This window comes from Mirounga leonina, unplaced genomic scaffold (assembly GCF_011800145.1).
Source record: "Mirounga leonina isolate KUSES-001 unplaced genomic scaffold, KU_Mleo_1.0 Mir_166, whole genome shotgun sequence".
NCBI lineage: Eukaryota > Metazoa > Chordata > Mammalia > Carnivora > Phocidae > Mirounga > Mirounga leonina.
The window spans coordinates 7,296,783-7,310,855 of NW_023270418.1; the positions used below are offsets into that span (position 1 = coordinate 7,296,783).

General features: G+C 41.3%; 2 protein-coding genes across 2 annotated transcripts in view; both read right to left on the reverse strand.

Annotated features, from left to right (window-relative positions):
• The window catches only part of CCDC34 (coiled-coil domain containing 34), a 24,627-nt gene extending 21,173 nt beyond the window's left edge, over positions 1–3,454 (reverse strand). Inside the window, exon 1 of the mRNA XM_035012473.1 lies at positions 3,072–3,454. Within this exon, the coding sequence (XP_034868364.1) occupies positions 3,072–3,406 (335 nt within the window). The 5' untranslated portion in view covers positions 3,407–3,454. The remainder of the gene's footprint in view (positions 1–3,071) is intronic.
• Positions 3,455–7,682: 4,228 nt separating this feature from the next.
• LGR4 (leucine rich repeat containing G protein-coupled receptor 4) overlaps positions 7,683–14,073 on the reverse strand; it is a 98,683-nt gene continuing 92,292 nt past the window's right edge. The window contains exons 16-18 of the mRNA XM_035012475.1: positions 13,845–13,960; positions 13,509–13,592; positions 7,683–10,733 (exon numbers count right to left, since the gene is read on the reverse strand). Coding sequence (XP_034868366.1) covers positions 9,457–10,733; positions 13,509–13,592; positions 13,845–13,960 — 1,477 coding nt within the window. The 3' untranslated portion in view covers positions 7,683–9,456. The remainder of the gene's footprint in view (positions 10,734–13,508; positions 13,593–13,844; positions 13,961–14,073) is intronic.

The following is a 14,073-nucleotide window of genomic DNA, read 5'->3' on the forward strand; positions in this document are numbered from 1 at the left end:
AAAGAAAGAAAGAAAGAAAGAAAGAAAGAAAGAAAGAAAGAAAGAAAAGAAAGAAAGAAAAAATAAAGAAAAGAAAGAAAGAAAAAGAAAAAGGAAGGAAAGAAAGAAAGAAGAAAAGTTTGTTGGAAGAGCACGGTATTTTTTTATTTTATTTTATTTTTTTAAATGACATTTTAGGGGCACCTGGGTGGCTCAGTCGGTTAAGTGTCTGCCTTCGGCTCAGGTCATTATCTCGGGGTCCTGGGATCAAGCCCTGCATCAGGATCCCTGCTCAGCGGGGAGTCTATTTCTCCCTCCCTCTGCCCCACCCCCCGCTCATGCTCTAATAAATAAAATCTTTTTAAAAAATGACATTTTAAATATTAAATTCCTTGCCTTAACATTTTTAACAAATGATAGCGTATACATTACAAAATGTATAGCATATACACTACAGCGTTACCCATAATCGAGAGGCTCGATAAGCAGCTTTTTATGACTAAGATATGTATTAAGGCATGGTTTTCCTAATGGATAGAGTGATATAAAAAGCAGGATAGAGCTGGATAAACAGAAGGCTCAAGGCATATCATAAGACTCCAGGAAAATACTTGGCATCATCTTGTCTGAAGTAAACTATGAGCTTCATCTCAGTCCTGTCCAACACATTTGAAGGCCCATGCATCCTCTAAGCATGGCTCTATGTACACCTAAAATAACTGGAGCTCATATCACCATGCACACCTGATACCTGAGTCTATCTCTATGTCTGATGAACAATGGACAAAGGCATAAAATCCCACACAGCTATGGGTTTACTCCCTGGTCCATGGAGAGAATGCTCACTGCCTGGGACTGGGACTATATACAGGTCAGACTACCTGCTCTCCTCCCCTCATCACCCCCAAACTGTCCAGGACACCAACTAAAGGTTAGAGGTATGGAGGGTGACTGATGAAATTCTGTAAACATTTATCTCTCCTGAAAGGAAATGCTAAGTTTTCTGAAGCATTTGAAGATAACCGCTGTATCTATCTGTTCTCTAGGAGTGGGAATTAAACATTCATTCAGCACACATTTACTGAACACCTAATATGCATCTGACACTTGCCACACAGAAGGCCTGTCAACTCCTACATTCTTTCCAGGCCACATCCTATCCCTTTGATTTATAGGGAATGACCTGTGATAAGGTCATGATAAGGAAGGCAGCCTTAACCCTGGGATGCTACCAGCTCATTTGGGCTTTGGCTAAAGTGAGACAAAAAACATGTCTGGCTCTTCTCCTGAGCTCTATTTGGTTAGCGCTTTGGCTCTTGGAAGCTAATGCAAGGTCTCAGTAGCTGAGCTGTGGTTTTGACAACCATCATTCTGTAGGTTGCTAAACTGTATCTACATTGCTCAGTCCTGTTGATTAGACTCAAAGGTATTTTCCAAAGCCTTAAAATTATTTTAAAAATCTTTGGGACTGGGGCGCCTGGGTGGCTCAGTTGGTTGAGCGACTGCCTTCGGCTCAGGTCATGATCCTGGAGTCCCGGGATCGAGTCCCGCATCGGGCTCCCTGCTCGGCGGGGAGTCTGCTTCTCCCTCTGACCCTCCTCCCTCTCATGCTCTCTGTCTCTCATTCTCTCTCTCTCAAATAAATAAATAAAATCTTTTAAAAAATAAATAAATAAATAAATAAATAAATAAATAAAAATAAAAAAAATAAAAATCTTTGGGACCGACTCAATCCTGAAGAATGCTTACAAAGACCCACATGAAAATGGACTCCTGAAACTCTATCATCAAGTTCTACTATCAGGTTCATCAGAGGCCTGCAGTTGCTACAACCAGTATGGACAAGTGGCTTGCTTGGTTACTCTTGCCGATCTCCATTCCCACCAATGTACTTACTTTTACTTTTCATTCTTAAGAGACTCACTGCCGTAACTGTGTATGAGTCATTTCATATGGTTCCATATTCCATTCATTCACTCTGGGTGTGAATGCTTTACACTAAAGGGGGCTATGCTGCTGCTTATACATAAAGCACAGGTTCTCTGGTTTGTGTTTCTGAGATCTCCTGTACTGTGCTGTACACGGCCCGACAATCAGAAACTTGTAAATCTTCCTGAAGATGACATAGGAGTCTATTCCAGATGGGGCCTACATTACTAAGTCTGTCTCAGAAAGTTATTCCTGCAGGGATAGGCCCTTTGTTCTTACACACCCAGTAACAGCCATGTAGCACAGGGAAGAGAGAACATGATCTGTATACCTCGATACTAAGGCCAGCTCTGCTAATAACTAGGTATATGCCTCCGAATCAGACTTTTTATTTGTATCCTGAGCCAGTGCTGTTACCTGTAAAATGAGTAGCTTAATTTTGGCTTTAATTTCATGAGTACAGGCCGTGTCTATCTTGTTTGTGGTCCCCAGTATCTAAACTAGTATATGGCACAAACTAGATGTTTGCTGAGTAACTGCAGAAATAAAAAAATTCAGATGATTTTAATAATATCTTTGGTTCTAACATTGTCTGATTCAATGATTTCTATTCTACTGTTAACTGAGGACGCAGACCAGATTCCACCTTGTCTGTGGATGCTGAGGTTGACATGGCTAAGCTGGGCTTCAGCTCCTCATTTATGACCCAAAATGTATACATACTGCTTACTACAACCTACTTCACCAGCAATCAGGTTTTTTCAAAACAACCACAGGTACTACTAAGGTGCACTAAACAATTTTGGTGTTAAGGGTCTGAACAAGAGTTCTGGTGTCCACATCTGACTTCTGAATATTCACAAAACTCCGGAAATGGAAGCAAAATTTTGTGTTTTTGAGACTACGTACGTTTTTCTGGGGAGTGAGACTGTGGCAATCATATTCTCAGGGAAAAAAGATTAAGAATCTTAGAAAATCTGAAGAACTGCGTGAGCACCGGCCCACAGCTCTTTATGTGCAAAAAGGAGCAGCACCTCGGGAGGGAGGTGCCTGCAGAGCCTCTGAGGCGAGGCCGGGACGGGGTTGGGCCACCAGAAGAACGTACTTAGAAGGGTCTGAGGACCCTCGCGGGGGGCTGGGTCGGCCGGCGGCCTCGGGTTTACCTGGCGCACCCCTGTAACTCCACTCCTCTCAGGCTCGCCACCTTAGCCTGCGAATCATGAGCACCTTCATCCACGTCTTCCTCACCCTCCCCGTCACCATCGTCGTAGTCAAACGGGAAGCTCTGGTGGCCGAGGGGAGACAACAGCGACATGGTGGAATTGCTGCAGCTCGGCGGCGGCGAGCACACCGTCACCGGCTCCAGCCCCTGCCCCGGGGCGCCCGCCATGAGGACGGAGAAGGAGCCAGAGGAGGGCCGAGACCTGGACCTGCAGCCGGCGGAGGACCGGGCGTCGGAGGGTGGCGAACCGGCCCCCCACAGCCCGGCCGCCCACATCGGGCCCGCCAAGTTCAAACCGGCGGAGCGGCGGCGGGGACGTGCGCTCCCAGCAGGCCCCGCGCGCGCCGGGCCGGCCTATCCGGTCGGGCACAGACCCCGCGCTGCCATGGCGACGCGTGGAGGCCGCGAGGGCTTTGTCCGGGCCTGCCGCGGCTCGCTGCGCCCGGGCCTCTCTCGGCCGGCCCCCCCCCCTCCCAGCCCGGCCGGCCGCTGCTGCGCGGGAGCTAAACTCCGCATCTGCGCTCGCCGGCGAGCTGCCGCTCGCGGCTGACAGCCCGGAGGGCACGTGTCCCTTGTCTGCTGTGGCGCAGCAGGTCTTGTGCTGGAAATGCGCTGTCACTGAGCAAGAGGCGGAAGCCAGAAATACCCCCGTATCCTTACGGGGCAGGGTTCTAAGGCTCAGTCGAGTTCTCTCAGCACACAGCCATATTTTGTTGGGGAGAGGAGCGCGAACTTTGTCCAAGTTTCCAAGTGTATCCAAGAATGCACTTTTAGGACAAGCTTCCGTTGTTTGGTAGCACCTTGTTTGCCTGGCATCTTTTTTTTTTTTTTTTTTTAAGATTTTCTTTATTTATTTGACAGAGAGATAGCGAGAGCAGGAATACAAGCAGGGGGAGTGGGAGAGGGAGAAGCGGGCTTCCTGCCAAGCAGGGAGCCCGATGCGGGGCTCGATCCCAGGACCCTGGGATCACGACCTGAGCCGAAGGCAGACGCTTAACGACTGAGCCACCCAGGCGCCCCTGCTTTTTTTTATTTTTTTAAAAAAGATTTTGTTTATCTATCTGACAGAGAGGGAACACAAGCAGGGGGAGTGGGAGAGGAAGAAGCAGACTCCCCGCTGAGCAGGGAGCCCGATGCGGGGCTCGATCCCAGGACCCTGGGACCATGACCTGAGCCGAAGGCAGACGCTTAACGACTGAGCCACCCAGGCGCCCCTTATTTATTTATTTTTAAGATTTTTAAAAAATTTATTCATTTGACAGAGACAGACTCAGCGAGAGAGGGAACACAAGCAGGGGGAGTGGGAGAGGGAGAAAGAAGCAGGCTTCCTGCTGAGCAGGGAGCCCGATGCGGGGCTCGATCCCAGGACCCTGGGATCATGACCTGAGCCGAAGGCAGTCGCTTAACGACTGAGCCACCCAGGTGCCCTTGCCTGGCATCTTAAGGTAACTGGTTTGTCTATGCGTGTACATTTTGAGGTCTTTTTGAGCCTCTAGTTTACTAGGGCCTGTGCTAAGCTCTACAGTTACAGGAGTAAAAGCCCTACCGCCACACGTTCCTCATTCTTTTGTGGTGTAGCATAATACCGTTAAAATATTCTGTGATATGCATTTTATTCGTAACAAAAATTTTTTGTGGGACCTCGGAAAGAGCACTGACCTTTCAGGGATTGGGAATAGGGATGAAGGTAGCAAGGAAAAGGTGATAGACAGTAAAGCTGGATGTTTTTATTCCTGCTGACAAAACTGTGTACAGTTGTAAATAAATAGGGCTTTGTCCCCCTCATAATGCATATTACTAGTAGAAATATCAGAGTGAAAACTGACAAAGGCCAAAAGAGCACACAAAATTTGTTATTGACCAGAGTGATAGAAAAATCCTTGGTGAAATTTAGATCTGCAAAAGTTGACACAGGAGAATTAGATATGGTAGAAATAATAGCAACAAAGGGCAATTCAGAAGGCAGTAGCTATAATTAATAAAATATGACATGGTTAAAACTGTTTTAAGGCAATGCTAGTTTTTGTTAATTTTGTTAAAATTTTCAGTAAAAACAAAATGAAAATGGAAGAAAATTGGACCAGAGTAATAAAATTAATCAAGAAATAAAACTGGCTTAGTGGTTTATATTCTCTACCCCAATTATTCAATTTTGGCATATCTGGTTGAAACCACTTACGATAACCTCCCTAGAATCAGTAACAGCATCAAAAGGCCTAGGGCCACTTCAGGGCTTCATAGGAGGTAAACTTGAGCTATTCCCAACAGACATCATCTGACATACCTGAAGCAAAGTAGGAAAAAGCACAAGTCTTAGTAAAAAAGGAACCTGGATTTGAATCAGTAATTTTTTTTCTTCCTCACTTGGTTTCCTTAAACAAGCTGTTTGGCTTTTGTAAATCCTAACTTACTCCTTTGTAACATAGGGAAATAACCTACCTCCCAGTCATATTATCTCATTAGTAATAAAGTTTCTGGCACAGGACCTGACAAAGAAAACAGTAAATGATAAATTTTGTCATTTAAACTCCCAAGCTTTCCTACTTCAACCTTTTGGTATAGGAAGCTAAAATGTCATACACTTCTCTGCCTCCTCAAAATGTTTAATGAAACAAATTATGTCCTTTCTTTGATGCCTCAGAATCCTGATAATAATGACCATCTACTGCATTATGCTGTAGCAACACTGGCAATAATGAAGAGATGCATGACACACGTGCTGCTACGTGAACATAATTGAGTCCCGTGGTCTCCTTTCTTAGTGTCTTGTCACTGCTGAGACTGAGAAGCCATAATCAAGTTTGGTAGAATTTTTTTAAGATTTTTTTTTTTGAGAGAGAGAGATAGTAGGAGCAGGGGTGGGGAGGGGAAGAAAGAGAGGGAGAAGCAGACTCCGCACTGAGCAGGGAGCCAGACCATGGGGCTAGATCCCAGGACCCTGAGATCATGACCTGGGCCGAAGGCAGACGCTTAACGACTGAGCCACTCAGGCACCCCTCAAGTTCAGTAGAAATATATATAAAGGTATAAATAAGCTCAAAAGAAGGTCTCTCCCCTTAAGTTTTTGGGTATTAACTTAGTAACTTCTCACTAATTTATTTTCACTTTCATGGTATACATTTGAGATAAATTTTATTTTTTGCTGGCATTGTAACCTTGTTGTAAGATTAACTTTTGTTTAAAAATCCCTGACTTTGTTACCAAAATAACATCATTACCAGTTAGCCTTGTAGCAATATATTAGGCAACTTTAAAAAATTTACCCCTGGACATACTGGAATATTTACAGATGAAACGTCTGAGATTCACTTCAAAATAATCCAAGGGGCAGGTGTCCCTGGGTGGCGCAATTGGTCCTGTGTCAGCTCTTAGTTTTGGCTCAGATGATGGTGTCAAAGTCGTGGGATTGGGCCTGCTTTGTGCTTTATCCTTAGCACGGAGTCTGCTTAAAACTCTCTTTGAAATAAATAAATAAGTCTTAAATAAATAATACTAATCCAAGGGGCAGATAGAGGGAGTTAGTGAATGGGTGAATGGGGTGGAGATAAAAGGATATTTACCATGTGCTGTTGATAATTGCCACATTTGGGTGATGTAGGTACCTGGGCTGAAGGCTGAAGGGATGGGAGGAGTAATTATACTATTCTACTTTTTGTTATGGGAATTCCAGACATACACTTAAGTTTAAAACAAATGAACAAAACCCAAAAAACTATGTCTCAGATTAAGAGGAACTGGGTGCTTGTTTGGTTTCTAATTTGTTATGTGTGACTCAGGTATTCACTTAAATTTCATCAAGCCCTCTATTTTCTCATCTGTAAAATGAGGGCTTCATGACTGTGAATATTTATATTTAATCATCTGGGCAATTTGACGACATTTGGTATCATGCAGGATTTTAAATCATTTGCTTTTATTTATTTAAGCAATCTTTACATTAAACGTGGGGCTCGAACTTACAACCCTGAGATTAAGAGTCACATGCTCCACCTACTAAGCCATCCAGGAGCCCCAATCATTTGCCTTTTCTTTTTTAAAGATTTTATTCCTAAGTAATCTCTATACCCAATGTAGGGCTCAAACTCACCACCCTGAGATCAAGAATCACACGCACCACCTACTGAGCCAGCCAGGCGCCCCCACCAATCATTTGCTTTTAAACAAAGATCTAATTCATGGTATTCTCTTAAATTTCACAATTTGTTTTCCATGAGTATGGTTCAGACTTAAGATAGAATAAAATCTTACTTCTAAATACCAGCAAAGTGTTATTCGAACGTTTATTCTAATACTCTTCACTTAAAAAATAGTTTAATTTGCTTACTTTAACATTAAGCAAATTTATTAATGTACCTAGTTACAAATTAAGGCAAAATAGATTGCTAGATTTCTAGAACTTTAAGAATTCAAAACACTGCATACAATAGTGTACTTCCCACTAGACATATCGCACAATTTACCACATATTTTAGATATCTGCTATTCTATATTTTAAATAAACGCAAAGTTTTCAGTGACTTGAAATTTGGAGAAAAAAAAACTTTTAGCTACGTTTTTTTTACCAAGTTATGATTTAATATTTATCAGATGTGTAAATATACAAACACGATAGCAACTTTAAAAACTTGTGAATAGTTGGCCTTACAAAATTACAACACACTGTAAATAAATCCCTCCCGCATTTTATACAAACTACATGATTTTGATATACAAAGATTCTGTTTTTATTACACTGACAATGTACAACCAAGACTATTTACAATGCAAAAAAAGTATATAAACCACAATTTAACATTCTGCTACTGGCAGCCACTATAGTTTAGGAGGTAGCTTTAATTAAACAAAATGAACAGAAGCCACATTTCCCAACTTGTGTTCTAAAAATAATTTACATAAGATAAAAATTCATTATATGCACAGTATATACAGTTTAATTATTAAACTGCAATCTAGCTTAGTGTTTTTTAGTATATCCTGAATAACTAATATGGCAGTGGGTCTGCTATTGATTTAGCATATTGTTCAAAAAACATACTAAACATTTATAACTTTAAGACTCCACATAGTGACATGTCAAAAGTCCATAGATAAGAATCAAGTAAAATTTTTAATTGTTAAAGACCTAGGCCTAAGCCTTATTCCTTTTTCTTCTTCTTTCTCTTTAATGACACATTTGTTTTGTCTCACAAGAACACAGTATCTGAACTGTTGCATAGGCTCTTTTGTGTTTAAATCACAGTAAGGGGGAAATGTATGGAAGCTACCATATTAACATCACAGGTTTAGGAGAATCCGGCTCACTAAGAAACCATTATAAGTGCTCTGTATCAATAATGACTCCCAATTTCTTCCACCTTGACACAATAATTTACCACTGTTTATCTTCTGTATAATTCAAACTATACGTAGGTAACATACCAACAAAACTGGAAAATGTTGGTACAGCCAATGATATTAAGAACTGTCTACGAATGAGAACATTCCACAGAGCCATCAAATCCCTCAGATGCTATTAAAACCCCATATTAGTTAGTAGTTTATCCAAATCTACCAAACCCGCACAACAATTAGTCCTTTACTTTTTCCTAGTGTGGTCACAAGACATTGAGGGAAAAAAAAAAAATCACTGCGAGCGCACCAAAGAGATGCGTAATGTCTGAAAACAAATGTTCAGCTATTCTTTTAAAATCTAACAGTTGTTAATATTGTTTTAAAAACATCTTCAGGTTTTAGATTTGTAAGTCACTTAAACAAAATTTATGATTCTATTATGTCAGAGATGGGACCTGAAAATGCAACAGGGTGATGATGCCTACTCTTCTACCCTCACAGTTCTACCTGGGAGACAATCCCTTTTTTGGCCCTGCAGTAAGTTGTCCTGAGATTAATGATGCAACATTAGGTAAAATTAGCAAGACTTTTTCTTCGTTACATAAAATCACATTTTAGAATATTCTTAAAAAAATATTAACAGCTGTTCTTCATCTTGTGCTTAATTCAGAAACAGGTATAAATTTGCTTCTTAGGGATCAGGAAAACCTAACGTTATATTGCTATGATATACATAAATTCTTTTTCAAGTTATAAATTTGTCCCAAATAGACCACACATTGCTTGGACATTGCATTTTTCATCGATTGACAGTTTAGGCACTTGTTCTCTGAAAATGTCTGGTTTAAGAAATAAACTGCCACCTTCTCCTCCTTCTAAGTGACACATCAGGCAGTGATCACAGAAGTGCTTCCCAGACGAAAGAGCAGACTAGGGTTCAGTCTATAAACGCTGTGATTTTGGTTGATGGGGGAAACAGTTACAAACACATCAATTCAGTCTTTAACTCTCGGTAGATTGTAAGCATAGCGCACCAAAGGGAATCCTCGACTCTGATAGAAGCAGGCTCGTCCGCAGGCCTGCACCTGCTCAGAACTGTCGGAGACAAAGGAATCTTCTTCATCTGCATAATCAGAGTGGGCCGACTGTGTGCCACAGTCGGACCAATAGCTGTCTGGTCTTTGGCAAGAACCCACTGCCAATGCAGGACAGCTGTGTGATTTTATTAAGTGTTTGCATGACACTGGCTTTGTCAAAAGAAAAGATTCACAGCAGTCACACACAGTCAGGTTGCCCTGCAAATGTGAGTACATGCCACAGTCATAGTAGAAATCCTGTTCCACACAGCCGGCTTGGCTACTAATGGAAACCGAAACCGACCCGCTTTTCTTGGTCATGTGTCGCTTCAGTAACTTCCAGTCTTCTTTAAACTTTGGGTTGAAGAAAACGTATAGGACCGGATTCAGGCAAGCGGGCAACGGGAAAAATATCAGAGTAACGGACTTCATTATTTCAGGGCTGATGGAGATTGCAGTGATCAGTGGCGCAAATGAGAAAAATGCAACGGGGCAGAAAAAGATGCAATTGGTGAAGATGAGCCATGCAACGTGCTTAATCATGCTAGAGTGTGAGTTCTCTGAAAGGTCCTCTTTTTCCAAGTTGCAGTAAAGTTTTGTATAGATAATGGCCATTAACAAAAATGCTAATGAGTTTAATAGCACTAAGGTTACAGTAAATCCTAATGATGGCGTTTCTCCTGTGGGGAATGGCAAGCATAGGGGTGATGCAGAATATTCCCCTCTATGGAATAGTGGAAAACAGCCTGCCACAGCCGCTCCCAGAAAAGCCAAAAGGGCAGCAATCCGGAACTGTTTGAGAGGATTGCTTTTCCCATTTTTCATTATATCTTTTGCAGATAAGCTTCTTTCGACAGCTGCCAACATTAATAAAAATATGGCACTTTCTGAGGAGAAGATAGCAAGAAACCCAGCTATTCTGCACCCACTGCCGATCTCCCACCAAATGCCAAATTCAGCAAATCTGCCCCAGGACACAGCATCCAGAAAAGTTAAGATGCCGGTATACGCTCCCATGAATAAGTTGGATACAGAAATCAGGCCTATGAACAATTTGGAGGAAGGCAGTGATGAACAAGACGCAAATGTTGTTAAAATGACAAGCAGGTTAAAAAACAACGCAACCAAGAAAATGAACCACACAGTAAGACGGATCATCCAACTTCCCAGTAAATATTCACAGGGCTTAAAAGCACCTAAAACAAGAGAGAGAAATAAAAGACAATTTAGAAAACACCGTATTCCCGTATGCTATGGATTCAGAGAAAAACTAAAGATGGTTAATCTAGGATAATTAAATCTGCTACCAAAATTGAATTGAACCAAACTGAAAAGACTACTATTTCTTAGCTATTTTAGTCATTGGACTAGGCTACTTTAAAAATAACTGACTTTAATTTCTTTTATTAAATATTTGGTAAAGCCATACAGTGATATGCATATATATATATATATATATATATAGTACAGTATCTTATATATGAAAAGTACCTGATATACACTGAAGGCTTGGAATCCCATAAACTAGGGTTTTAATTTAGGGTTCATAATTTGTTGTTCTTCCTTGAGAAAGCAGCTTAAACCTGTATAAATTTCATTTTCTCGCCTGTGGATAATGCCTATTTCGTAGCATGGTGTAGCTTAAGTAAAATTATATACAAGAGGTACCTAAGCAGGTTACTAAGTACATAGTTGGACTTCAATAAATATGAGGTCCTTTCCTTCCTCCTTCCTAGTCCTAATTCAGCTTTTAAAAATTATATATGTACATGTATGTATGTATACATCTAGTTTTCCCCACATTTCTTATAGTTTTCAAGGGCAACCTGATGAAGCAGGTTAAGACAGGTTTAATTATACCCACTTTTCATTCAGAGAAATTGAGATGTCAAAGTGTTTGATTGACCTGACAAAGGTTATTCAATAAGACAGTGAAGCGAGAGCAAAACCACATGGATGTTAAATACATACAAACCTATATCCAATAAAACCCTGTGAAACTTACACTAGGATCACAACAACTAATTCAGTAACTAAATTGTATGTTCTAGTAACCGGCTTTGACAGGCTAGTTATGTCACAAATGACAACTATTTTATTTTAAAATTAGTAAAGAAAAATGAAATGCTGTTTACAGAGCACAAGAAAACTATGTATTACAGTTGCCTAAAACACATGTTCTGATTTATCCTTCTGAACTGTCATGAAGTTTGATATATCTCATAAAGCATTTTAAATCACTGAGACATTCACAGACCTAACAATCCATCTCTGTAACATTTATGTCTTGTGATATCCCAAATATCACAAGAAACTTTAAAAAACATTCTTAATTAATTAATTAACTATTTTTATCTGCGGCCCCCCCCCAACCCCCAGGGAGTGTTAAGAGGAAGCTTTCACCTTTATCTCTGTATCTGAACTCATCCTCCTTTCAAGGAAGAGGGAGTAGTAGCTCATCTGACCTGAGAGAACAGTTCACCGTTTTGGAAGGTGGAGGTACTTTCCCTCAAAAGCCTGGGAAGCAGGCTCCACCCAGTCTGTCTTTGAAAACCTGCTGCCTCCTCCAGTTCTAACAGAAGGACCCCACTCTCCGCTACCTCCTGCTTCTGAGTGAGCACATGGGTGTCTGTGTGTTGCTACAACTGAGTGGGGAGACAGGCCTGCAGTGTATCTCTACTCAGCCTGGAGAGATGAGTTCAGACCAACGTTCCTCCTGGCCGACTAAGGTTTAAATTCAGTGTGGAGGACACAGAATCCCTGCCTGGTCAGGTCTAGTCTCCCCTTTAATAAAGCTGTTCCTTTCTCATTGGGTTGTCAGTTCCTTATGTACATCCTCCAGCACAAGGACCCCAGTAAGGCCAGTGAGCAAGCTGCACCCTCTTAACTTCCAACAATTTATTCAGAAACTAGACAAAATACATTGCCTAAACTGAAATTCTTGCCAATTCCTTTCTCTCATCTGGTCACTTTAAACTCATTCGCCACATAGGCACTGTACTAAGTATTAAAAGAATACAAGCACAGCCCCTTAAAAAGCTCACGATTTGGGGCACCTGGGTGGCTCAGTCGGTTAAGCTTCTGCCTTCAGCTCAGGTCATGATCCCAGGGTCCTGGGATCGAGCCCCACAATGGGCCCCCTGCTTAGTAGAGAGTCTGCTTCTCCTTCTCCCTCTGGCCCTTTCCCCTGCTGTGCTCTCTCTCAAGTGAATAAATAAAAAATCTTTAAAAAAGGCGGGGGGGCACCTGGGTGGCTCAGGCAGTTAAGCGGCTGCCTTTTGGCTCAGGTCATGATCCCAGGGTCCTGAGATCAAGCCCCACATCAGACCCCCTCTTCAATGGGGAGTCTGCTTCTCCTCTCCCACTCCCCCTGTTTGTGCTTTCTCGCTCTCTCTCTAATAAGTAAATAAAATCTTAAAAAAAAACCCTACTTCATAGCATACAAGTTAGCCAATTATTTGTTTTTCCTTTTACAGTAAAATTCCAAATCCATCTTCCCTCGTAGATGAGGCCTAATCCAACATTTTGTCACAACTAAATATGTGGTCTCATTTAGGTAACTTTCCCAAGTCTACTAAAGTTTGATGAAATGAAGTAGAAAGAAAAGGAAAAGCAAGGTTGCATTTAAGAAAAAAAAAAGGATAACACTAAAAATCCTTACAGATCAGTAACTTCTAGCACTAGTCCTAGAGTTAAAGAAGTGCTCAGTTTTGCCTCTCAATTTTGAATGCACATAACCCTCTGGGAAGCTTGTTAACACCAAGACTCCAAGTAATAAGTCTGGGACTGAGATTCTGTAAGAGATGCCTAAGCTCCTGGTACACAGACCACACTTTAAGGCAGAAGGCTTTATGACATCATCTAGTCCCACTCCTATTACAAAAAATCATATCTTTCCCCCACACATTTCAGATATATTTGCCTAATGTTCATTTAAAGCAAGAACCTGCAGCAAAATGTGTTGGGCATACCTGTGGAGGGTGTACAGTGGATAATTATTTGACTATGTTCTTCATTTTCCGCACTGCTTGTGATACCTGCTACATCAGTGGGACCTGAATATATAACATAAACTGTGTTTAATTCAAGCTTTATGCAACTGAAAAGAACCACACTTTTCTGCAATCTTCTCTCTTGTACAGGATGTAAGTTCAGCTTGCATGAGGCTTCCTAACAAAGATGCCAGTAACACAGTAAATGCCATTTTCTCACATATTTCATATTTATCCTTCACAAATGATCACAATAGCAGAGACTTGAATTAATGCCATCAAGAGTGTTCTATTTTTAGAAGTACATGCGCTCACCTTTATCCTTTGCCACACTGTGGTCTTGGAGGCTAGTATCTTCCGTGTTTGAATGTGCATACGAGTCACAACCCCAAAATGCACAGCACTGATAAGCATATGGTACTGATAAAGACCTAGAAAAAATGGTAAAATCTACATTGAATAACAACTCCACAGACATGCTTTTGTTTTGTAAAAAGTATTTCCATCTTTAAGAGCCCCAGGAGTCAAAAGACCTGACTGTCAC